This window comes from Rhinatrema bivittatum, chromosome 1 (assembly GCF_901001135.1).
Source record: "Rhinatrema bivittatum chromosome 1, aRhiBiv1.1, whole genome shotgun sequence".
Lineage (NCBI taxonomy): Eukaryota > Metazoa > Chordata > Amphibia > Gymnophiona > Rhinatrematidae > Rhinatrema > Rhinatrema bivittatum.
The window spans coordinates 208,172,575-208,197,618 of NC_042615.1; the positions used below are offsets into that span (position 1 = coordinate 208,172,575).

At 41.4% G+C, this 25,044-nt stretch overlaps 1 protein-coding gene across 2 annotated transcripts in view; it reads left to right on the forward strand.

The window, feature by feature from the left end:
- Positions 1-25,044, forward strand: part of STK32B (serine/threonine kinase 32B) — a 537,210-nt gene that overhangs the window by 332,518 nt on the left and 179,648 nt on the right. The window contains exon 5 of one of the 2 annotated variants that reach the window (XM_029591132.1): positions 22,390-22,479. The exons of the other annotated variant lie outside the window; for it this stretch is intronic. Within the exon in view, the coding sequence (XP_029446992.1) occupies positions 22,390-22,479 (90 nt within the window). The remainder of the gene's footprint in view (positions 1-22,389; positions 22,480-25,044) is intronic. 2 annotated transcript variants of the gene reach the window in all.

Consider the following 25,044-nt stretch of genomic DNA (forward strand, 5'->3'; position numbering starts at 1 on the left):
TATTTTCTTGAAGGTGTCGCGCTGGCCAGAGAAGGGGAGGTCGGAGCTGGGGGGGAGGGGGGGCAGTGGTGCCGTGCTCCTTCTGCAGCAGCAGCATGCAGGCATGGCCTTTTCTTCTTCCCGTATGCCCGGTAGACATCACTTCCTCTTCCGGGCCACAGGGGCGGGAAGAAGAAAAGGTCACATTCCTGTTGCCGGCTTCCACAAAACACTGATGCCGTTCCCCTCAGGGCTTGTAGGTGCTGATAGCCTGGGCAGGAACGGCAGCAGTGTTCGTCTCGCTGAGGTGAAAGAGGGGGGGGGAGACCAGCGGGTGCGCGACACTCCTGCCAGTGCTTCGCAACACACTAGTGCGCCACGACACACCAGTTGAGAACCGCTACTTTATACTGTATGTACTATAGGAATGTGCTTTAAATTTTAACAACTTCGAAATGCGACCTTGCCTATTTCATTTCATTTTGTTTCTAAATTGAAATGATAAAAAAATTCACAAAATGTTGTTTTTTATTTTACATTTATTTAGTGCACACTTGATTTAGTGTGCACTATTACAACACGAATAGTGCGCACTAAATTGAAAATGGTGCACACTAAATCAAAATAGCGCGTACTAAGGGGGTAATTTTCAAAAGAATTTACATGCTTAAAACTGGGTTTTACATGTGTAAATGCACTTTACACCTGTGTAAGTGGGCTTTTGAAAATTGCTACATTATATGCCATTGAATTCTCCATAGGCTTTACTCATATAAGTGTACTTTACATGCATAAATGGCTTTTGAAAATTGCTATGCTAGTATGTTATATTTACGCAATTAACTCCTTTGAAAATAACTTCTGAAATGAAAAACAAAATGAAAGAAAACCTAACAAAACAAAAAAAAGGGGAGAAAAATAAAACATAATGAAACAAAACAAAAATGTTATTGATGCACACCCTAAGCTGGTAGCTTTAAAACGAGCATGCACATACCCAAATTACGGGTGCATCAAGGAAAATGTGCACATTCCCGTACACAAACCTATACACATACTATCTACGAATAGTTGTATATATTACAAAGCTTATGCACTTATGTGTGTGAGCGGGTTATGTACCTGCTTCAGTGATGCACAGCTTCTGGATTTGCAGGGGTGTGGAAACAAAAATATGCCTCTTTCAACCCAGCAGCCTAATTTCAACATTAGAGACATCTAACGCCTGGCATCCCTGGTGGTGGAAAATGAAGCAGACCTCTCCTTTGCTCCAGGGGTCCAAAGAAATGTACAGTGCAACAGAAACATCTGGCAGCAGCTGCACACCACCTTTAACCGTGATGCTTCCTACCCAAGTGGGCTAAGAAGAAAGGGAATAATGGGGATGGAGAAGGTAAAGCAATGCAGATGGGGCAACTGGGGGGGGGGGGGAGGGCTGTGGGAGGGAGGGGTGGAGAAAGTAAAGCAATGAATATAGGAATATTTAGGGGGACTAGAGAGGGGTGGGGGGAGGAGTGGAGAAGGTTAAGCAATGCATGAGGAGGGGTAACTGTGTGTGTGGGGGGGTTGAGTTTCTACAATTACTCACGTAATTGTAGGAAACGGTGCTCACATTGACAGCAACAGTGCAGACTTTATTGGGGTTATCCTTTTCTCCCCTATAGTTTGAAGAGTTCAAGAAGAAGGACCAGGAGCTGCACCTGAAGTGAAAGTGAATAATTGACCGGCTGTATGCTCAGCGGGATGGGGCTGGAGATAAGATTGTCATCAAGCTATCTAGGAACTGGGAACAAGGTTCATCTATGTCCTTTTTCCGTCAAGGTCAACACTTGTTGCCCACAACTCTGCACCACCCTGTCCAGCCTTCAGCTTACACAAACCCTCCTTCACACATTGGAGTGGAGGAATAGCCTAGTGATTATAGCAGTGGGCTGCAAACCAGGGTGCACATCCCACTGCTACTCCTTGTGACCTTGGGTAGGTCACTTCATCCTCAATTGCCTCACATGCAAACTTATATTATAAACCCTCTGGGGACAGGGAAATCCTTGTGGTACCTGAATGTTATCTGCTTTGAAGTGCCTGAAAAAGCAGAATAAAAAAAAAAAATCTCTCTGTCTCTACTATCCTAAAGTATTTTAGAGAAACCACCATCTACCCTAGCTGGGACACTTTCAGGAAGTTAACACCCTCTCCAACTTTCCATGTAAATGAAATAACCCTTGTCCATTAGAACAATTCTAGGTGTCTGGCTATGTATACTTCAAGCAGTCGTTGGGAACCCTGTCTCACATTTCAACCCCGACCCCATAGCACATAGTAATCTCCAGCCAACTACATCATGCTCAAATCAAGAATCTGGATGTGCCTAGATCCATCAATGGAAGGCAGCAAGTTGTTGACAGGGTTGTCCCATAGCTAACAAAGCTTCCTTTTGCCTTCACCTCTCCTGAAAAAGGGAATCCTCTGTGTGCCTCTGTCACCCTGCACATCATACTCTGCAGCATGTGAGCACACAACATGATACACAATTGTTTTTCTCTTCACAGATGGAACCCCCTCCTCTTCCTCCTCGCTCTCAGAGAAGGCAGAGGAAGAAACAGGTGGTGGTGGTGGTGGTGGTGGTGAGGTCCCAGCCCCAGTCCTTGTAGATGCAATTAGCCACTGTTAGGGAGGAGCAGAATGCTTCTCCCTCACCCCATCCACCACCAAGGGATGATGTGGTGGTGGTCCTGTCCCTCTGCTCCCAAATCGGCACACCCCGGGCCTGCTGAGGCCAAACACCCCTCTCCCTATCCCAGTAGGGCCTCCTCCCCTTTTGCTGGGATTCAGATTGGCCAGCCATTGCTGACTGAGGAAAGCCCGCATCCCTCCCCTCTGCATCCTCAGCCGTCATCTGCAGTGCAACAGCCGGAAAGAGGCTCCTACTCAATACTACTTTGATGCTGTGATGTAGATGCTGGCAGAGGAGTGAGGGTTATGTGAGCAACCCTTGGGAGTCTGCTCAGTATGGTGGACCGCCATGGTCAGGCACTACAGCCCTTGACCCTGGTGGTGCAGATTATAGCCCTCAGGCAGCACCTACACAGAGCAGACTCCTAAATCTGAGTTCTTGGGCATCCCTAATTCCTTGGATTTTTTTTTTTGGTTGCTAGTTTGCTCTCTAGCTTGCTCCTCACCTCTCTCTCTTTTTTTTTTTGACAAATTATAAATAGTTTAGAATGTTGTATCTCTTTTAAATTGAAAATAAAACTTTTGTATTTTTTGAAGGCTTTGTCTGTGTGTACCTTTGTGCTTATAGTTTCCATGAGGTCAATAATCAATATTTAAATGGATAACTTCGAGTTAGATAGCTAAATTGTGAATTATCCCTCTAAATTGCTTTGGATATTGACCTCTATGGCTTTTCTGGTGTGGGTGTGACCATGATGGCAGTTCACACACTTTCATTTTATGCTTGAAAGATAGAACAGAAGGGTTGTTCTTTTCCAACCACATCCCTCAGGTTCCTTCTCCCCCCAATCTCTCATTCCTCATAGCTGGGCCCAGAAGAGGAATGTGGCAATAATGTGGTACGAACTACAAAGGACAGAATATTCACACCAAGGGATAGCTTGCACCTTAGTCTGAAAATTTGGAGGAAGTGAATACAAGTCAGCGCCACAGTTTCAACTAATCCTGGGTGTGTGGCCTACATGTTTCTTAGGCTAGCATACCAGGCTTTGCTCCCTATGTTGCTAGTGACCATGATGTTCAGATTGAAAGAAGGATTATTATATCTGGGGAAGGGGGTGGGGTAAAGAGATAAGGAATCAGAGAGAAATGTGCTAAAGAAGACCAGGTAGGATTCATTTAGTGCTTTTGGTCAGGGGAGGGATTAGAGAAACATGATTTAATGTGGTGCTGAAGTGGGCAAGAAGACAGATTAAGGACAGAAGGAAGAGCAGGGGATAGCATCACATCTATTGTTTTTGTTGCTCTTTATAGGGATTTCTTCATGTCATCTGTCTGTAATACACTCAGGCCTTAACATTAAGGCAAGCCCTTGTGAGACAGGAGAGAGATAGAGTACACACAGTTCCTTTATGTTACCTAGGCCTAGCAACTGTATGGAAACACAACTCTAGCATTTATTTTATGTCACATGTGTCACGCTGGGAACACTGACTACACTTTATAGACATTTACAAATACCTTTACAAATCAAGCACAGTAAGGCTGCTGGTGGATGGGAATGCAGAATCTCTGGGGTTCAGGTGAAAAAGAACAATAGAGTTAATGGTGCTGTGGGTTTTTGACCATTCCTCCTCTAATACCTCCTAAGTATGCATCTGCCTCCCCAGCCTTCCTCACTTATATTTCCCAGTCATTCTGATGTGAAACACCTACTGTTCCAAGTCCACAAGTACTATTGTAGAAGAACAAGCTATGCAGATTTAGGAGCTTTTGATGGGCTGTTACACCAGCCACTTTTGTTGGTCTTTTTATATGCATGCCTGAATCTCTTACATATATGGTTAAAACAAAAGGAGGGGCAAAGTTCCCTGATTGAAGGCAATCTTCACAGCAAGGCTCCCCGCTGGAGGTAGATGTAAAGTTTAATAGGTAGTTTCTCTTTCACATCCTTACATTTTAAAGAGGCAAGAGGAATGGGAAGGGGCAGGAGCACATACATGGAGAGAACACAAGGTGGGCTGCACATGTCGAGGGACACGGTTCTTTGATAAAAGCTAGGAGACGCATACTCCCACATAAGGTTGCATTTGCTGATATAGAAACAGAAAGCTTGCTGGTGTGGCCCACATAGCCATCTCACCAAACAAACCCTGTGGTGGCAAGCTAAGTGGCAGAAAAGATGGATAGAGCTGGCATTCAGCCTATACAACTAACACTTTCCACCTATTCATACTGGATACGGCTAAGCAGTCAGGTATTCTTATTTATCATATTGAATTTGCATGAAGTTAACTAGCAGGCAATGAGCGTAGAAAGAGGAAATCCATTTTCTGCAGTAGCATTGGTAAAATGAGGAACATATGATAACCTGCAAGTGGGAACCCAGACATAATGAGGAGTCAGTGTTTGACTTCTTTACACAGCCATAGAGTAAGATTACACAATTATAGTAGGAGCCAGGTACATGCATTAAAATGCTTTCTATTTTAATTGTTATCTGGTAGATTTTAATAGGGCCGCGGTGTGCCCATAAGATACGCGCTATTTTATAAAGCATACACGTAGGTTTTAAAATACTCTTCATTTGTGTATATCTGCAGTCTTTACATACATAATGAGAGAGAGAGAGACTCAGCCTGTCACTCAATATATGCACCATTGTAAGGGGGCACTTTGATTTGGGGTGAGTTTTCAGGAGATGGGTTGGGGTTAGGGTAGGTGGTGTTACAGAAACATTCAGAGGCATTCATTGTAAAATTGACATCATTAAAGAATTTTAGACCTTATAAGTGATGAAAAGGAGTTGATTTGTACAATGCAGAAGCAGAGACTGCAGTTGACAAATCAACTCCTCTTGTTGGAATTTTCATTGCTTATAATGTTCTAACAAGAGGAGTTGATTTGTCAACTGCAGTCTCTGCTTCTGCATTGTACAAATCAACTCCTTTTCATCACTTATAAGGTCTAAAATTCTTTAATGATGTCAATTTTACAATGAATGCCTCTGAATGCTTCTGTAACACCATCCATCCTAACCCTTGGGCACTTTCCAACCAGACCAGCAGCAAAGTAAGTACTGTCTATAAGATACCTTGTATCTGTATATGTATGATTGTTATAGACAGGTTTATATATGTCATGTATTATGTAGGGCTACCCCAGGTCCTCCAACTTTAAAGCTTCTGTGCAGATGTGCACACAGAGAAGACCCAGATTCACCCCTTGGCTCCAGAACACCATGTTTGGTGTGTAGGGCACTGAACAATAAGTAGGAGGAGCTCTTTGCTCTTTTTACCATGACGCTATAGTAACACCCTTGGTAAACAATGCATGTGGCTTCTTTCATAGATAGCTTGTAATAAAAGTTCTAGACATGCACATGGTGTGTAGCGTAGTCAGGCATAGTGGAGGTCTAGGTCTGGAGAGAGGCTATAGCATAGTCAGGCAAAGCGAAGTCGAAATCCATGCAGTCAATCCAAAGCATAGACAGGGCAGGAATGAAGAGAACAGGAACCAGGAACAATGAGAGTTGGAATAGGAAAGTAGAGACTAATCTCTCACAGCAACGAGTACTCGAATAGCGAGGAGACCTGTTGCAAAGGCAACGCTATGGAGCGAGGCCTGAGCTTAAATACATAAGAGTTTGACATCATCACCCAGGGCTGCGGCCAGGTTCCCACCACGGGCCCTTCATAAGGATCAGCGATGCGCGCGCATGCCTAGGGAGGGGTGCAGCGCAGGTAGTGGCGTTTCTCCGTGGGCCACAAGGAGAGGCCCGACGAGCAATGGCATCTTGACCTGAAACGCTGGGGGCTATGGCGGAGCCGGAGGCACTGGGGGCGGCCCAAGGATGGAGCTGGCTGCCCACTGTCGCTAGTGAGGAGGAACCTGGAGTCTGTGTAAGAAGGGGAGGGGGTCGCGCCATGGGTCTGCTGCGAATGGAACGCGTAGCAGAAGGATGGGAATAAAGAACAGAGCAAAAAATAAAGAAAAGGCATCTAGATCAGGATCAGGTGAGAAAATAAAGGATTGGAAGTACCATTTTTGCCTTCAGAAGTGAAAGAAGGATGAAATAAGGATAAGATACTGTGAGCTGAGCCCTTGGAGAAGCACATTTCTGATACTTCTGTTCAGTAACACACAGGCAAGCATACTCATCAGAGAGAGACTGACAAAGTCAAGGTAGAGGAAGCTGAGAGCACAAACAATAGGAGAAAGGTTGAGCAGAAAAGGTCAGAGCAGAAATGTGAGTGAAAAGTAAGTGGAAACCACAGTTACAAGGAAAAGGGTAGGAATAAAAGATAAGGATGACTAACAAAAGGCTACAGAAGCTACCAATAGTACCGGGTTCATTTTACATAGGCCATGACAGCAGGAAGGGATTGAGAGAAGTGGTGAGGACCAAGACAATAGAAGAGAAAAAGAAGCAAATGATAATCAAAAAGAAGAAAATAAAAAAGGAAGAAAGTGAACAAAAATAAAACAAGAGCTGACAGCTCTCTTCTTACCTGATTGGTTTTATATTGCCACCCCCCACCCCCATCCTGTTTGTTGTTTGTCACTCAGTGTAAAGTCTGGAAAATGCAAGGATTTGTGCTGTGAGGCATAGGATTCACCTTAAAGACACAAGGAATCACACTCCAAATAAAATCAGTCCACACCTAGAGTTGTGTTCCAAAACAAAAATAGTTTACTTAACACAAGAGTTAAGTCCAGCATGTAAAATATATAGAGAGAATTCAAAGTACAAAAAGGTAGTACCAGTTCAATAATGCCAGTCTGGTAATTGTAGTGGATACAAAAGTAGTTCAGGCTCAGTTGCAGAAGTAAATCACAAATCCTCAAACCAAATGAGTACTGAAGCAGGCCTTGGAGGATCCCTCCAGGTTCTCATAAAGGTGTCTTCTCCTCTAGAACTCTAAATGAAACCACCCAACAATGTGAAAATATACAGTATACAAGAAAAATTGATCACTTACAGGCCAATACAGTAAGGACGCGTAAGAAAGAGTGCGGCAGTGCCGGGCGCACCCTCGTGCGCCATTGTGAGAGCCATTGTGGTCAGTGAAGAGGCTGGAAGGTTTTTCTCCTTGTGCTACTGGAATTTGCATTGTGATTTTGCATTGTGGCTAAGTATCCTGCTTATTACTTTCAAGTTTTGTGGAAAGCTTCTGTGAATAATTCCTGTCTGTGTTTCATTTCTTGTTAGTAAGATATATTCTAGCAAGTTAATTTGCTGTTTGGTTGCTCTGCCATAACGTTAAAAAAAGAAAGAAAAAAAAAAAAACAAAGCATTCCAGCTTTTAATCTGTAAAATCTCTCTCTTTTGGAGTTAGCTGGCATAAATAATCTGGTCAAATTTGGAGTTAGCTGGCATAAATAATCTGGTCAAATTTTTATATTGGGGCATAAAGTCTGTTTTAAAGCAATTGATCAAAAAGGACAGATACACTTCCAGAAGTGACCTCATCTAACTGGATTGGGTGTGTCTCAGACCTTGGGGGAGGTAAAGTTAGTGAGAAGGAGAGCCATTGTGGTCAGTGAAGAGGCTGGAAGGTTTTTCTCCTTGTGCTACTGGAATTTGCATTGTGATTTTGCATTGTGGCTAAGTATCCTGCTTATTACTTTCAAGTTTTGTGGAAAGCTTCTGTGAATAATTCCTGTCTGTGTTTCATTTCTTGTTAGTAAGATATATTCTAGCAAGTTAATTTGCTGTTTGGTTGCTCTGCCATAACGTTAAAAAAAGAAAGAAAAAAAAAAAAACAAAGCATTCCAGCTTTTAATCTGTAAAATCTCTCTCTTTTGGAGTTAGCTGGCATAAATAATCTGGTCAAATTTTTATATTGGGGCATAAAGTCTGTTTTAAAGCAATTGATCAAAAAGGACAGATACACTTCCAGAAGTGACCTCATCTAACTGGATTGGGTGTGTCTCAGACCTTGGGGGAGGTAAAGTTAGTGAGAAGGAGAGCCATTGTGGTCAGTGAAGAGGCTGGAGTATATATTTGGTCTGGTTCTTTGCTAATTCGTTTGCTTTAAGATTCAATATACCTGCATTTCTCTTATTGTAGAGCTATCTTTATAATCTGTTTAACATTGGCACATAAGTACTGAGAGATCATTTAATAGAGGACTATTATTGCTCCAGGAAGTGCCCTGCTTTACCCAGCTTGTCCCAGATTACACTGTTTGACTCCCTCCCACCCTACCCCTCTACCCACCCACCCCTGGGGCTTGTTTTCTAATAAAGACTGCCTAACTTAACATTAGCAGCAAGATACATTAGTACATTGATAAGTCAAGGAAATACAAATCATATATTACCAAAATGAGGACTATCCAATGTAACTGCTGTGGAGCCTGTATTCTGAGGGAAAGCATCTGGAAACTTAGAGCTTGCCCAATTTGTGCACAACTCTCTTCCTTGAAAAAGGAGCTGACTGAGGTTAAAGCTCAATTAGCTTCAATTACAAGTATTACACCCACATTGCATTACTCAGAAATTAATTCCCCAATATCACAGAAAAACCAAGAGTCAAGAAAAGGAGATTCATTAGGCTCAGGTAGGACCCACAGTCACCCATTCTTGACGAATGGACAGCCAACAGATACACCCCTCCACTCAAACAGGTCATTAAGAAATTCTTTAAAATCCAGGATTACAGTGGGCTCTGGTAGAATTAGACCTGTGATGAGGAGACACACAATGTACCAAATGCAAAAAGAACAAAAAGCCTTCTCTATATTAAAAACTAATGAAGTTCTTGAGAAAAACATTGAAGTGTTACCAGAAAAGAGAAAAAAAACACAATGCATGCAGAATATCAAGTTCCATAACCAAAAGAAAAATCTAATTGAGATGGATAACTCTGTCAACAGTGGCACAACTGCAAAAGGAAAGAGTGAAGGGAATAACAAATCTCAACTAAAGTCTCATAAGGAGTCCAGGAAAAGCAATAACCTTAAAGAGAGTACCTGGAAGGCTATGACCACAAATGCTCATAGTTTGGGAAATAAAATCCCAGATCTACAGGCCCTAATGACAGAGGCAGAATTGGACATTGTTGCTATCACAGAGACATGGTTCACTGAATCTCATGAATGGGATACAACAATACCAGGCTATAACTTGTTAAGGAAGGACAGAGTGGATAGAAAAGGGGGAGGTGTGGCTCTTTATGTCAGAAACAACATCCAAGCATCTGAGCTGCAAGGAAGTTGGGGCAAGGAAGAAGCACTATGGGTCGACCTAAAAAAAGATGACGGAGCATCCATTTATATTGGAGTGGTTTACAGGCCTCCAAACCAAAAGGAAGAGCTGGACAGAGATCTGGTTGAAGACATCCATAAGATAGGTAAGAAGGGAGAAGTGGTGATCGTGGGTGACTTTAATATGCCAGATGTAGACTGGAAAATCCCATCTGCAGAAACTAAAAATAGTAGAGCGATAGTGGATGCCATGCAAGTAACTTTGTTCAAACAAATGGTGTTGGAACCCACGAGAGAAGGAGCTATACTCGACTTAGTGCTCACTAATGGAGATAATGTCTCCGATGTCCAGGTGGGCACCCACCTCAGCACCAGTGATCATCAAACGATATGGTTTAATATCACTAAAAGAATAGGGAAAAGAACCACAAAGACCCGAGTTTTACAGTTCAAAAACACAGACTTTGAGGAAATGGGGAAGTACCTGGAGGAAGAACTAAAAGGATGGGAGAATGAAAGAGATGTGGATCAGCAGTGGACCAATCTAAAAGGAGCAATCACCAAGGCAACTGCTCTATATGTTAGAAATGTAAAGAAAAGCAAAAGAAAATTGAAACCTATCTGGTTCTCAAAGGAGGTGGCTGACAAAATTAAAGCTAAAAGAACAGCATTCAAAAAATACAAAAGATCCCAAAGGGAGGAGCACAAAGAAGAATATTTGTTTCAACTGAGGGAGACGAAGAAATTAATCAAGTTGGCAAAAAGTCAAGTGGAAGAGAGGATTGCCAAGGAGATAAAAAATGGTGACAAAACATTTTTCAGATACATCAGCGAAAAGAGAAAGGTCCAAAGTGGTATAGTGAAATTGAAAGGTGGTAATGATCAATGTGTGGAGAGAGATGAAGAAATGGCAGAAATATTAAACGAATACTTCAGCTCTGTGTTCACTAAAGAAGACCCTGGAGAAGGACCATCTCTACACAACAAGAAACTGGAGGGAAGTGGAATAGATGAAAATCCATTTACAGTAGATAATATATGGGAAGAGCTAAAGAATCTGAAAGTGGAGAAAGCTATGGGGCCTGATGGGATTCATCCAAGGATACTGAGGGAGCTCAGAGATGTTCTGGCGGGTCCGCTGTGTGACCTGTTCAATAGATCCCTAGAAACAGGAGTGGTACCAAGAGATTGGAGAAGAGCGGTGGTGGTCCCGCTTCACAAGAGTGGGAACAGGGAGGAGGCTGGCAACTACAGACCGGTTAGCCTCACTTCGGTGGTGGGAAAAGTAATGGAGTCACTGCTGAAAGAGAGAATAGTGAACTATCTACAGTCCGGAGAATTGATGGACCAGAGGCAACATGGATTCACCAGGGGAAGATCCTGTCAGACAAATCTGATTAACTTTTTTGACTGGGTAACCAAGGAATTGGATCGAGGAAGAGCGCTTGATATCATATACTTGGATTTCAGCAAAGCTTTTGATACGGTTCCGCACAGGAGACTGGTGAATAAAACGAGAAGCTTAGGAGTGAGGGCCGAGGTGATGACCTGGATTGCAAATTGGCTGACAGACAGAAGACAATGTGTGATGGTAAATGGAACCTTCTCTGAAGAGAGAGCAGTTTTAATTGGTGTACCGCAAGGATCGGTGTTGGGACCGGTCCTGTTCAATATCTTTGTGAGCGACATTGCGGACGGGATACAAGGTAATGTTTGTCTTTTTGCGGATGACACGAAGATCAGCAACAGAGTGGACACGCCGGAAGGAGTGGAGAGAATGAGACGGGATCTAAGGAAACTGGAAGAGTGGTCGAAGATATGGCAGCTCAGATTCAATGCCAAGAAGTGCAAAGTCATGCATTTGGGGAGTGGTAATCCGAATGAACTGTATTCGATGGGGGGGGGGAAAAGCTGATGTGCACGGAGCAGGAGAGGGACCTTGGGGTGATAGTGTCTAATGATATGAAGTCTGCGAAACAATGTGACAAGGCGATAGCAAAAGCCAGAAGAATGCTGGGCTGCATAGAGAGAGGAATATCGAGTAAGAAAAGGGAAGTGATTATTCCCTTGTACAGGTCCTTGGTGAGGCCTCACCTGGAGTACTGTGTTCAGTTCTGGAGACCGTATCTACAAAGAGACAAAGACAAGATGGAAGCGGTACAGAGAAGGGCAACCAAGAAGGTGGAGGATCTTCATCGGATGACGTACGAGGAGAGATTGAAGAATCTAAATATGTACACCCTGGAGGAAAGGAGGAGCAGGGGTGATATGATTCAGACTTTCAGATACTTGAAAAACTTTAATGATCCAAAGACAACGACAAACCTTTTCAGACGGAAAAAAATCAGCAGAACCAGAGGTCACGAGCTGAGGCTCCGGGGAGGAAGACTAAGAACCAATGTCAGGAAGTATTTCTTCACGGAAAGGGTGGTGGATGCCTGGAATGCCCTTCCGGAGGAAGTGGTGAAGTCTAAAACTGTGAAAGACTTCAAAGGGGCGTGGGATAAACACTGTGGATCCATCAAGTCTAGTGGGCATAAATATAGAGGAGGTGGTAAAACACTGCACGGAGCGGCAGTAGCCACAGAGGCATTCACGGAGCGGGATGCCAGTGGCAAGTAGTTGTTCCACCTTCAGGCAGCAAAATACTGCACGGAGCGGCAGTAGCCACAGAGGCATTCACGGAGCGGGATGCCAGTGGTTTGTGTTCCACCTTCACGGAGCGGAAGGTTGGAGGGCTGCCATCTCCAAAAAAACAAAAAACAAAAAAACAAAAAACAAACAAGCAAAACAGAGGTGGGTAAGAGTATGGGGCAGGGGTGTGGCCGTTTATTGTGGCAGTTGCTACCCCTGATTGAACTGGATGTTCATTGGGATGCGGATACGGCACTGCTCTCTGCATTGGTGGAGGGGTGGAAGGGAATTGGGGCCGGAGGGTGCTGGAAGCCAATAGTGACGGGGGAGGGGGAGAAAAAAAAGGGGTGGGGGGGGAAGATAAAAAAAAAAATGGATAAACTGCGTAGCTTGCTGGGCAGACTGGATAGGCCGTTTGGTCTTCTTCTGCCGTCATTTCTATGTTTCTATGTTTCTATGTTTGCCGCGCGCACAATTTGGTTCACATACCGCTCAATACAGTATTCAAATTAGACGCAAATCCAAATGGTGTTCAAAGCGCGTCAATCAAGCGGTAGGCGTGCGCAATACATCTTAATTAATGTGACCAAGATCTGAGTCAAAATTGAACACTCAGAATGGGCACCCATATACACAAGATATATAATCAACGGAACAGAGTGCCACTGTTTCAAAATTGTAACCCACCTTACATAAACACAAAAATATATTTTTTGGAAAATTTGTTATCAGGTCGATCCAGTAAAGTGTGCTCCGTCGGAGCGCACTGTCACCCTGCTCTGGACGCGTGTTTTCCCTTACCCCTTATTCAGTAAGGGGAGGAAAACACGCGGCCCACCCGCGGCACCTAATAGCGCCCTCAACATGCAAATGCATGTTGATGGCCCTATTAGGTATTCCCGAGCGATCCAGTAAGTAAAATGTGCAGCCAAGCCGCACATTTTACTCTAAGAAATTAGCGCCGCCCAAAGGTCGGCGCTAATTTCTTCCGGCGCCAGGGAAGTGCACAGAAAAGCAGTAAAAACTGCTTTTCTGTGCACCCTCCGACTTAATATCATAGCGATATTAAGTCGGAGGTCCCCAAAAGTAAAAAAAAAAAAAAAAAAATTTTGAATTCGGCCCGCGGCTGTCGGGCCGAAAACCGGACGCTCAATTTTGCCGGCGTCCGGTTTCCGAGCCCGTGGCTGTCAGCGGGCTCGAGAACCGACGCCGGCAAAATTGAGCGTCGGCTGTCAAACCCGCTGACAGCCGCCGCTCCAGGCCAAAAGGAGGCGCTAGGGACGCGCTAGTGTCCCTAGCGCCTCCTTTTCCTCGTTTGCACCGCGTCACCTAATTTAAATACTGGATCGCGTGCACCGGCGAGGGGCCGGTCCGCTCTCCCACGGACTTTACTGGATCGGGCTGTATGTGATTAAAAATTATTTCAATAGCAGTGTCACAATCCAATTCTAGATATGGCCAAATGCTCCAACTTTTTTGAAGCTATGAAGAATATTCTAAAAATGACTTATCTCAATAGCAGTGTCCCAATCATGTATTCAGCAAACACCCAAATGGACCACATTTCAAAATGCGTCCTCTTCAGGGACCTGTAATCATTAGCAGCACTGCACAACCTCCTGAACCAAAACTCTTCCGCTTCAAAACTACGAGGATCTCTTGTATGCTGTACAACTTTCTGAAACCGTTAAACACTAGTATGCTTTAGGTGAGTCAAAATACACAACAACATATATGCATAATAACCCTGATCGAAAGGCAAAGGCAGGTATTTTCTAAAGTACGTGCGGACACTGTTTTGAAAATTCTTGCATGCATACTTGAAATCATCAGTTTGATATCTCTTCTAGTTCAACCAGTCCTTCTTCACTTCACCTAGACCCTGTAGCTCTTCACTCTGAACCCACACCAGCTCACCCAGACCTGCCACAGAAAAACTGCAGACAACAAACAAGTCTGATTTAACTTGTGCAGATCAATTAGAGGGCATAAAAGTATAAGTTCTGCAATATATATACATATCTCTTACAAACGAGCAACCACTGTGTGTACATTTCAACCCCACAGCCTGCCCCTGTTTTCTACTGGTAAAATGTAGGTATGAAATGGAAAATATGCACATACTCTCAACTTTTAAAAAATAGCGTATATCAGGAAAATTTTAAAAGGAGCGCATGTGGGCCCATGAGCAAAGATACGCTTAATTATAAAATTGTGCATGCAAATACACACATATAATTTAAATTATCCCTTCTGTGTTTACATATATATTTTAATAACATGCTTGCACAAGTGACCATGGAGAGAGGGGGGGAGAGAGAGAGAGAGAGAGAGAGAGAAAAGAGAGAGTGACACTATGACTATATAATCTCCTACTATAAGAGGGGCACTTTTAAATCAGGGTATATTTTTTTGTGGGGGGGACAGTGTTACAAGGGTCTACAGATCCTTGCACCTTAGGCAGATCCATGTAACATTGCCCCTCCTCAAAACTCACCCTGAGTTGAAATTTCCCTTCTTACAATGGGAGATATATAGAGTGTCATATTGTCTTTATCTCTTCTCTCCCCCCCCCCCCCCCCCCCAAGTGTTCAGGACCCCTCTGGCTCAAAATCTCCAGACTTGTGCCTCATCAGGACCAGCAGTAAAGTTAAGCAGGTAACATGGCAACGCGCGCCATGATCAGCCTTTGGAAATTTGGGGTTATGTGTGTAAGTCTTGGGAATGCCCATGCCCTGCCCCTTTTCTGCCTCCTTATTCTTGACACGTGTACAAGTATGAACGCACGTACTTCCCATCTTCTAAAAATGTGCTGCTTGCACATAGCCCATATATGCCTGTATGGGGCTGTTTTTGTATGAGCAATGCTTTAAAAATCTACCTGTAAGTGAGTACATGCAACTTACTCGCATATATGCTATTTTTATGTTCAAAACCCCTTAAAAATGTACTACAAAATACATTCCATGCATTAAAACAGGTGAAAGGAAGAGCAACGACTACCAGTATAGTTAAAGGTGTGGTGAAGAGGAAGGTAAAGCCAAAAGGACATCTTTCAGAAAATAGAAAACAGATTCAATTGAGGAAATTAGGAAAGAGTATAAGCACTGGCAAGTTGAATGTAAAACATTAATAAGATAGGCCAAGAGCAAATTTGAAAAAAAACTCACCATAGAGGCAAAAACTAATAATAAAAACTTATTTGAGTACATTCAAAGCAAGAACCCTGTGAAGGATTAGTGGGACTTCCTAGAAGACCAAGAAGTAAAACGTATATTCAGGATGACGAAGCCACAGCAGAAAATGAATTCTTTGCTTCAACCTTTACTGAGAAGGTTGATAGGGAGATACCTATACAAGGAAAATTCTTTGATGGTGATGATTCAGAGCAACTGAAACAAATCACTTTGAAAATGGAAGATGTAATGCAGCAAATTCATAAACTAATAGCAAACCACCAGGACTAGATGGCATTCAACCCATAGTTCTGAAAGAACACAATTAGAGATGTGCATTGACAAAATTTTAATTTTAGTTTGTTTCTTTAGTTTTCAGGTTGGTTTTGGTCTGAATTTTATTCTAAATGTTTGTTTGTTTTTCATTTAATTTTTTGCTTTGTTTCAGAATATAGTGCAAACTATCTGCAAATAGTGTACAGTATTTTCCAAAATGAACAAAAACAAAATTTTATGTTTTTCAGGGGCATTTTTGATTCATGTCAAATACTTTAATAAAAATGGTCATTTTTAGTTTGAATTACCATTTGTTTTTAAATGAATGAATATTCATATCATATAGTAATCTGTAAACTATCAAGAAAAAGGAGGCTGGCCAATGTAACACCAAGTTTTAAAAAGGGCCCTGGAGTGATTCATGAAACTACAGAACAATGTTTATTTATTTATTTATTTACACAATTTATATTCTACTATCTCTCAGGAAACCTGTCCGATATGGAGTACAATACAACAAAAACAATCTTATAATACTATTAAACCATTATCATAAACATTAATATATTAAATAACACATTCTTATAAAAACAATAAAAAATAGTGTGCATGTTAAGCTTGATAGTAAAAGGAAAGGTCAACTCTACCCCATAACTAATCAACAAAAGCTGCCTGGAATAGTAAGGTTTTACACACTTCTGAAATATTTTTATATCAGTTTCTTTCTTCAATACCCCCAGAAGATTATTCCACAGGGTAGGCCCTAATACCAAAAATGCCCTCTTTCTGGGTACTCATTAAACAATACTCTCTAATTAAATCAACAATTAGAAGATCTTGTTCACCTGATCGCAACACTCTCTCCAGGTTATACGAAACTAGCAAATTCCTCAAATAGCTCAGTCTAGTTGTAATTGAGCTCTAACCACAAACATCATGCATTTAAATTTTGCTCTCTGGATAATGGGCAACCAATGTAATTTTGACAATATTGGCATTATATGACTTCTCATTGGGACACCCTGGTATTAGCCGAATTTTGTATTATTTGTAATATTCTGTCTGCTTCTTTTAGCAATCCATTGTAAATGATGTTACAATAGTCCATACTGCACCATTGTTCAAAAATCATCTTTCCTCAAAACAACCCTTAATTTAAAGAAAGTGGCTTTCATCACTTTTCTTAACTGTGGTTTAAAAGATAATTCATAATCTAAAATAATCCCCAAGTCCCTCAATTCTGTTTGCAGAGGAACCACCTTCCAATCAATCAAAATCTTGGGTGCTTCTTCCATTGGAATTGTACAACTTACTCAGAGCATTTCAGTCTCGGTTATGTTCAGTATCATCTTATTTGCTGTCATCCATTCTTCAGCTTTCTTCAAATAACTTGTTGTTTGTAAATTTATATCCATCACTGCATGGTTCACTGGGAAAAGAATCTGAATATCAGCATAAAACTTAAATTTCACTCCAAGGGACCTCAAGAGCTGGGCTAGTGAAGTAAAAATAAAAAAATAAATTAAATAATAGGGCCTAAAAATCCGCCCCTTGAGGGACCTCTACCCTTGGTGTTTTATGCACCGATGTGACAGCATTCCATTGGACATGAAATGTGCATCCTGCAAGGTAAAATCTAAACCATTGTAACACTTGCCAACTCACTCCAAAATAATGCAATCGCTTAATTAAAATTTTGTGTGAGACTGTAAAACGCTGAAGCCAAATCCAAACATACCAGTCACAATGTTGGTGCTAGGAGTAGTGATAAAAGATGTTCTTAAAAACAAAATTACTTTCCATATGGAGAGATATGGCCTAATGAGGAAAATCTATCATGAGACTAGTAAAGGGAAGTTTTGCCTTATCGATCCATTTTTTGAAGATGTTAATAATATGGATAAAAATGAGTCTGTTGATATAGTGTATCTGAATTTTCAGAAGGCATTTTATAAAATCCATCCTGAGAGTTTGATTAGAAAATTAAAAAGTCATGGGATAGGAGCTGATGTCCTACTGTGAACTGTTAATTGGTTAAAAATAGGAAACATAAAATAGGATTAAATGGTCAGTTTTCCCAAAGGACAAAGGTAAAGTAGTGGAGTCACTAGACCTGAGTCCTGTGCTGTTTATCATATCATAAATGATATAGAAAAGGAATAATGACTGAGGTGGTCAGATTTGCAAATGACACAAAATTATTCAAAGTTGCTAAAACAATAGCAGATTGTGAGGAACCGCAGGTTGATCTTGTAAGACTGGGGAAGTGGACATCTAATTATCAGATAAAATTGAATGTGGATAAGTGCAGTGCAATGTGATACATTTAGTGAAAAAACAATCCTAAATATAGGTAAACAATACTAGGTTCCTTGTTAGAAATCATCATCCAGGGAAAAGTTCTCAGAATCATTGTGGACAATAGGAATGTGCATTCATTTTAAACAAATTTCAAAACCAGGACAAATAAGAGCAATTCATTTCATTTGGAGGGCCACGAAACAAATTGAGGCCCCTCTGAATAAAACAAACCTTATTTGTTGCATTTGTTTAAAATGAATGCACTGGGCCCAGGCCTAGGTCCGAGGCCAGGGCTTCACCTAGGGCTTAGGGCAAGGCCCAACTTAGGGGCTATGGACTATTCAAAATCTATGCAGATGATATTCAGTTCTATGTTCCATATAAAACATCTTGGTCAGTAACATTATCTTTGGTTTCCCTCTATCTACCATAAACTCTTGGTTTTCTCATAATCGGTTAAAATTAAACTCCTCAAAAACTGAAATTATGCATTTATCGTCTATTTCAGATACTTCAATAGGCCCACCATCACACCTGTCAATAAACAATACTACTATACCCATAACACGTCAAGCTACAAACCTAGGTATACTTATAAACTCAGATCTTTCTATGAAGCAACATATCTCCTCACTTACCAAAAAATCATTCTACAAACTACGGCTCCTAAAACATCTTCGACCACTACTCTTTTATCGTGACTATCGAACTATTCTTCAATCCCTAGTTTTCTCCGGTCTCGATTATTGTAATGCTCTTTACTTAGGGCTACCAGATTCTTCACTATACCCCCTTCAACTAATTCAAAACAGTGCAGCTCGAATTCTAACAAGAACACCTTTACATCATCATATCACTCCCATCCTTCAATCTTTACATTGGCTCCCCATAAAATTCAGGATAAAATATAAAATTCTTTCCACTATTCATAGCCTAATTCATAACCCAACTTCCACCTGGCTCTGCTCATTACTACGGATTTACAAACCAACAAGACACTTAAGATCACTTACCCAAAATCTTTTAGACATTCCCTCACCAAAACAAGCTAGATTAGACATCACCAGAAAGAGAGCTTTCTCGGTAGCTGGTCCCATCCTTTGGAACTCACTCCCAAATCCTCTCCGATCTATATCAAATCCATCTCATTTTAAAAAATCACTCAAAACATATTTGTTCCAACTCGCATTTCAAACATCCACTCAAGAATAAGTTTAATGCTCACTCATTTTCATTTCCACATCCATCAGATTCATCTCATTCGTTCCCATTTACCATTTCCCTATTCCCCTCTTATTAGCTACACTTCCATTTTTTTCATACCCCTCCCCTTCCCTACCTTCCCCTGATAAGTAGTCCAAGGCAACATATTTTATTATTTTGTTTTTGAGTAATTAATTTGATTTATCTTTAAGCTAAATTTTAGCTATTAACTAATTTTTGTATATTTTAATTTATTTTAATTTGATTTTCTTTGAATAATTTTATTTTAATTATGTAAACAGTTTTGACAAAAACTCATTTTATAAAACGGTATATAAATTTTTTAAATAAATAAATAATAAAAACATGACGCTGGTGCTCTCAACTAGGCCTAGACCCAAAGCTGAGGCCTCACCTAGGGCATAGGCCAAGGCTCAAAGCAGGGGCTGTAGCTTAGGCCCCAGCATTATGCTGGGGTCTTGGTTGAGACTCATGACTGCTGATCAGTCACTTATCTGATCCATCAGGTATCCGAGGGCCATGCCGGGTCCCAACTCTTAGACCAAGGCTGGGTCCCAGGTCTAGGCTCAACACCAGAGACCAGGCTCGGAGGCCGGGTTCCAATGCTTGTGCCTGGGTCTAGGTTGGAGCCTGGACCCAGGCCCAACACTGCAACCCGGCCCTGAGACTAGATCCTGACACTGGAGCTTCAGCATAGACTCAGGCTCAGAGGCTAGATCCTGATGCCTGGGCCTTGGTCTAAGGTCAAGCCCAGTACCAGTGCCCAGACCTCACAGCTCCATTGACATCATCCTCTTCTTTCTTCTTGAAACTTAAGCTGTACACTGGGGTTGTACCAGAGTTAACTCCGGCACATTTACCCCAGCAGACAGCACCATTTTGATGTATGGCATTGAGGTCGCGGTGACCTACCACGGCCTTTGCCTATGCAAGCTGATGTTTCAGCCTGGGCCTAGACCTCACTGACGGATCCCCACCAGACCAGGTAAATGGCAGCTGGGGCAATCCTGGACCCAGCATTTTTCCTGCTGGGAGGGATGGGTGGTGTGGATGGGAGGCCTTGGGAGATCCCATTTTATTTTTTTGTGTCATTTTTGTTTTTTTAAATGTTTGATTCATTATTTTTACATGAATGAAACAAATCAAATATTCCACAAACCAAAATTCATGGGGAAAAATGTCCTGATAATGAACCACAAACACATTTTTTATCCCTGCAAACCCCTAGTAGACAATATGTTGAAATCTTCAGCTCAGTATTTGTTGATGGTCAAAAAAAGGCAAATAGAATGTGAGAATTATTTGGAAAGGAATACAAAATAAAACAGCTCTGTATTGCTCCAAAGCTATGACTGCACCTTTATTATTGTATGCAGTTCTGGTCACCCCATCTTTAAAAAGATAAAGTGGAACTGGAAAAGATACAAAGAAGAACAACAAAAATCATAATGGGGATTGAACAGCCCCTTATGAGACTGGTTAAACAGATTAGGCTTCTCGAGCTTGGGGAATAGGCAACTGAGAGAGGTTATGACTGAGATTTATAAAATAATGAGTTGGGTGTAACAGGCAAATAACTAAGACTAGAGGACACTCCATGAAACTAACAGAAATTTAAAACAAATCAAAGAAAGTATTTTTTAACTCAGTGAACAATTAATCTGATAAATTTATTGCTGAAGATGGGTTGAAGGCATGAAGGGTTTAAAAGGGGTTTGGATTAGACAAGCTCCTGGAGGAAAAATCTATAAATCGTTATTAGCCAAGAGATTTGGGAAAACTGTCACTTAGCTCTGGGAGTGAGCAGAAAGGAATTGATTTACACTTTTTGGAATCTGCCAAGTACATTTGTGACCCAAATTAGCCATTGTCAGAGACACAATGCTGCATTTCATAGATCTTTGGTCTGAATCAGCATGATATATATTGAGGTCAATAGTCAGACATCGCCGGCTTAGTAAGTTAGCCAGATAAGACTTATCCAGCTAATTTAGGCTATTCAGTGGTACAGCCGTGCTGCTGAAAATACCTGGATGTTTAAAGTTAGCTGGATAAGATAATTATCTAATTTTGAATATAGCAGCTTACCCAGTTAAATTAGCCAGATAAGTAGCACCTCCCAGTTATGCCCCTGGAATGCCCCTGGAATGACTTATCCGACTAAAATCTAGCCAGATAAGACACTAAATAATCCAAAACTTGTCATTTAGATGAATAACTTTAAATTATTCACCTAAATGGCTTTTGAGTACTAATTCCTTATGGTCATATGTTCTAAGTCATTGTGTATTGCTATTATTTGGAAGGGATGTTGTAGACTTCCAGATCACAAGTTTTTTGGATCCTTTGAGGGAGTAGAGGCAGATTTTCAAGTCTATTATGGCATTCACTTTGTCATCTAACCAGTTCCTCCATGAGCTAAGTCATCTCCTTCATCACTGCAGAGATCTGCAACTCCAAACTCTATATCTATAACGTCTTTCTAAGGGCTAAAGCTCCACAAATATCATACTTTTTAACTCCTATGATATGTAATATGTTTTTCTTTAGAATTTTATAATTATTATATTTCATTTTTTCTAAACTTGCCTTTGCTAACTATCCCTTGTAATTTCCTCGAGTAACAGGAGAAAAGTCTGTCCTCCACCCTTTGAATTGTCTATGTAAGAAAAACAGGAGCTAGTGATGGTGGGTGTGGGCTAGAAAGGGTAGGAATCTAAGTAAGAAATCTGCTCTTGTAAGGCAACTCAAATACTATCCAATTCAGCTAAACTACAGACAAGCCAGCCTTGTTCCCGAAAATTAAAGCAAGTAAAGCAAAATGCCCAATTGATTAAGAATATCAATAATAAAGATAGGAATATTAGGTTTCAGAAATCTTTTAATTAACTTCTATTCCTACTTTTGTATTTTAGGACATGTTCATATCACTGACTTTAACATAGCCACTATCATGAAAGGATCAGAAAAGGCTTCCTCCATGGCTGGCACCAAACCCTACATGGGTAAGTTTGTAAAAGGTTTTACAATAAATTCTACAACAAAACATGACTTTCACTGGTTGTGGTTTATATTATAGTGCACGTGTGGAAACATTAACATAGAACAATATTTGACTTGTGTTTTTTATACATTGAACCTTAGCATGAAGATTGGTACAGTGCTAGCAAATTTAGGGCTCTATCAATCCAATAACTCAAATGTGTGCTGAGGGTTGCCATAGACATCCATGCCTGGCACCATTGAAGTTAACTGTAGTTCAGTAGTTTGCTGAAACAATCCAAGGAATGGATTTATCAGTACTACAAATTGCTATATCCTTAAAGCATCTAGCAGTGTGCTGTATCACCTCAAGCTCATCAGCCATGGTGATTTTAAAACTATACTTACACATTAGAGGGGCTATGTTTTTATCAGAATACAAAATGTGTTTTGGGGTTTATGGCTTTATCTGTTTACTAACTGCCATGGTACAAAGATTTTTAAAAGATTCATGTAAAAATATCCTAATCTGTCTGAGAGTTTCCTCCATTTTTATAATTGTTTTCTCACTGAAGATGTTGGTTTCTCTCTTTGAGGTGCACCATCTGCACCTCACGGAAAATGTCAAAGAGGACAGAGACCTAGAAGCCATCCTTTTAAATGAGCTGAAGGTACCAGGCATTGTAATAAAGCAACTGGGAAAGCTAACAATATACTTGGTTGCTTAAGTAGAGGTTTCATCAGCAGAAAAATGAGGTAATAGTACCTCTTTATAGGGCTTTTGTGAGACCTCACCTTGCCTACTGTAGAAAATAATGGGAATCTTGCCCCCCAGGGGTGCTTTATACACTGTAGCTGTTGAGGGGGATGCACAGGTAACCATTTATATTTATAGGTATTTGGGTAATTAGGGCCTCCAGCTTGAACAGTAACTGCAATAAGGCATGAACCAACGTCAGAATAAGCTGTGTTAAATTATTTGGGCCTGATATTCAGCTCTGGCCGTTTAAGTAACTTGGCCGGATATGACTAATCCAGCTAAGTTACGATGTATATTCAGAGGCACAGCAAAGCCAGTGAATGTGCGCGTATGTGTTTGTACTTAGCCGGATAAGGCAACCCTGGTAAGTTTAGACCTGCTCCATGGGGCATCTAAGTTTAGACATACACTTATATGGCTAACTCCAAATATTGGTAGTTAGGTGTATAAGTTGTACATCCCTCTGCCCACGATCTGCCCAGTACACGCCAACTTTTTATGCGCATACATTTTAGCTAACCAGTGGCTGCTGAACATGGGCGCATATTCAGCAGCCGCTTCTTAGCCACATAAGTCCCACTTATCCGGCTAAATAACGCTGAACTCGCTATGAATATTGACCTCACTGTGTTTCTCCTGACCTTTAAGATGCTGCTTCTAGGTGACAAGAATGGAAAATGTTATTCATTCAACTAATGTGTAGCAAGTACTAAAGGTCTGAAAAGTATCGTTATAAAGAACCCTTGTATGGGTCTTGTTTTCTCTGTACCTAGAGATAAACAGTTAGCCCTGTGTTTAAACCACCACTGGTCATCTCTCAGGTAGTGGTTTAGCAATCTTTTACACCTGCAAGTTGCATGATGTTTGTGCTCGGTGAATTGTCATTATTGTGTTCTCACCTGATACTAGGGCCAGATTGGCTTCTGCTCACCAATTTCCCAGTCCATAAAAAGCCTTTACTGAAGACACTGAGTGTGGCCTTTGACTCCCATGTGCACAGGGAACTTCCCAGGGGCCCAAACCTTCCTAATTGGTGGGGTTTGACAATACTGGGTTCAGTTCTGGAGGCCATACCTTCCTAAGGACATTGAAAGGATGCAACTGGTTCATAAAAGGATTATTAAAATGATAAAAGGCCTAAAACACGGGAAGGACTCAAGGTGGTGCCTTTAAGAAATGATGTGCTTGGAGCCCTTTCTGAACCTGCTCTTGTTTTACTCCCATTTCACTTTATTACCTGTTTCTTTGTGTCATGGTCAAAACCAGAGGTTTAAAATATAAATTTGTTACCTGGGCTGCTGCTATAAAAGCAGTGACTAAGGCAGCGACAGCATTTTCTTTTTTTTTTTTTGTGCTGTCAGCCATGGGAGCTGTACTGTGTCTTCTGCGGTGCAGGAGGGCAATCTGGGCCATCAGCTGTTCTTTGCCACAGGGAGGCTTGCCCATCTCCCGCAGTGAAGAAGAGAAGCATTGCTGCTGTTCCTGAGATGAAGGGAGAACCAGGATGGCGAATATTTACTTTTAGTTTGGCAGCGGGAGCCCTGGGGAAGCTGCGGCTGTAGGAGGAAGGCAGAGGATTTCATTGGGGGCTCCAGGAAAGTTCCCAAGCGTGAGTTGGTAGTGGAGACCGTGCTGACCAGATCCCGATGACATCACGTCTGAGGACTGGGGGCAGGCATTGCCGGTGAAATTAAAGTTTAGAAATAGATGAAAATAAGCAGCAAAAATGAAAGAAAATCCCCAAATTCAGGTGGGGAAGGTCCAAGGAAGTTACCATGAAAGTTTCAATGCCGCAGAGCCAAGATGGTAGCTATGACAATAAAAGTAT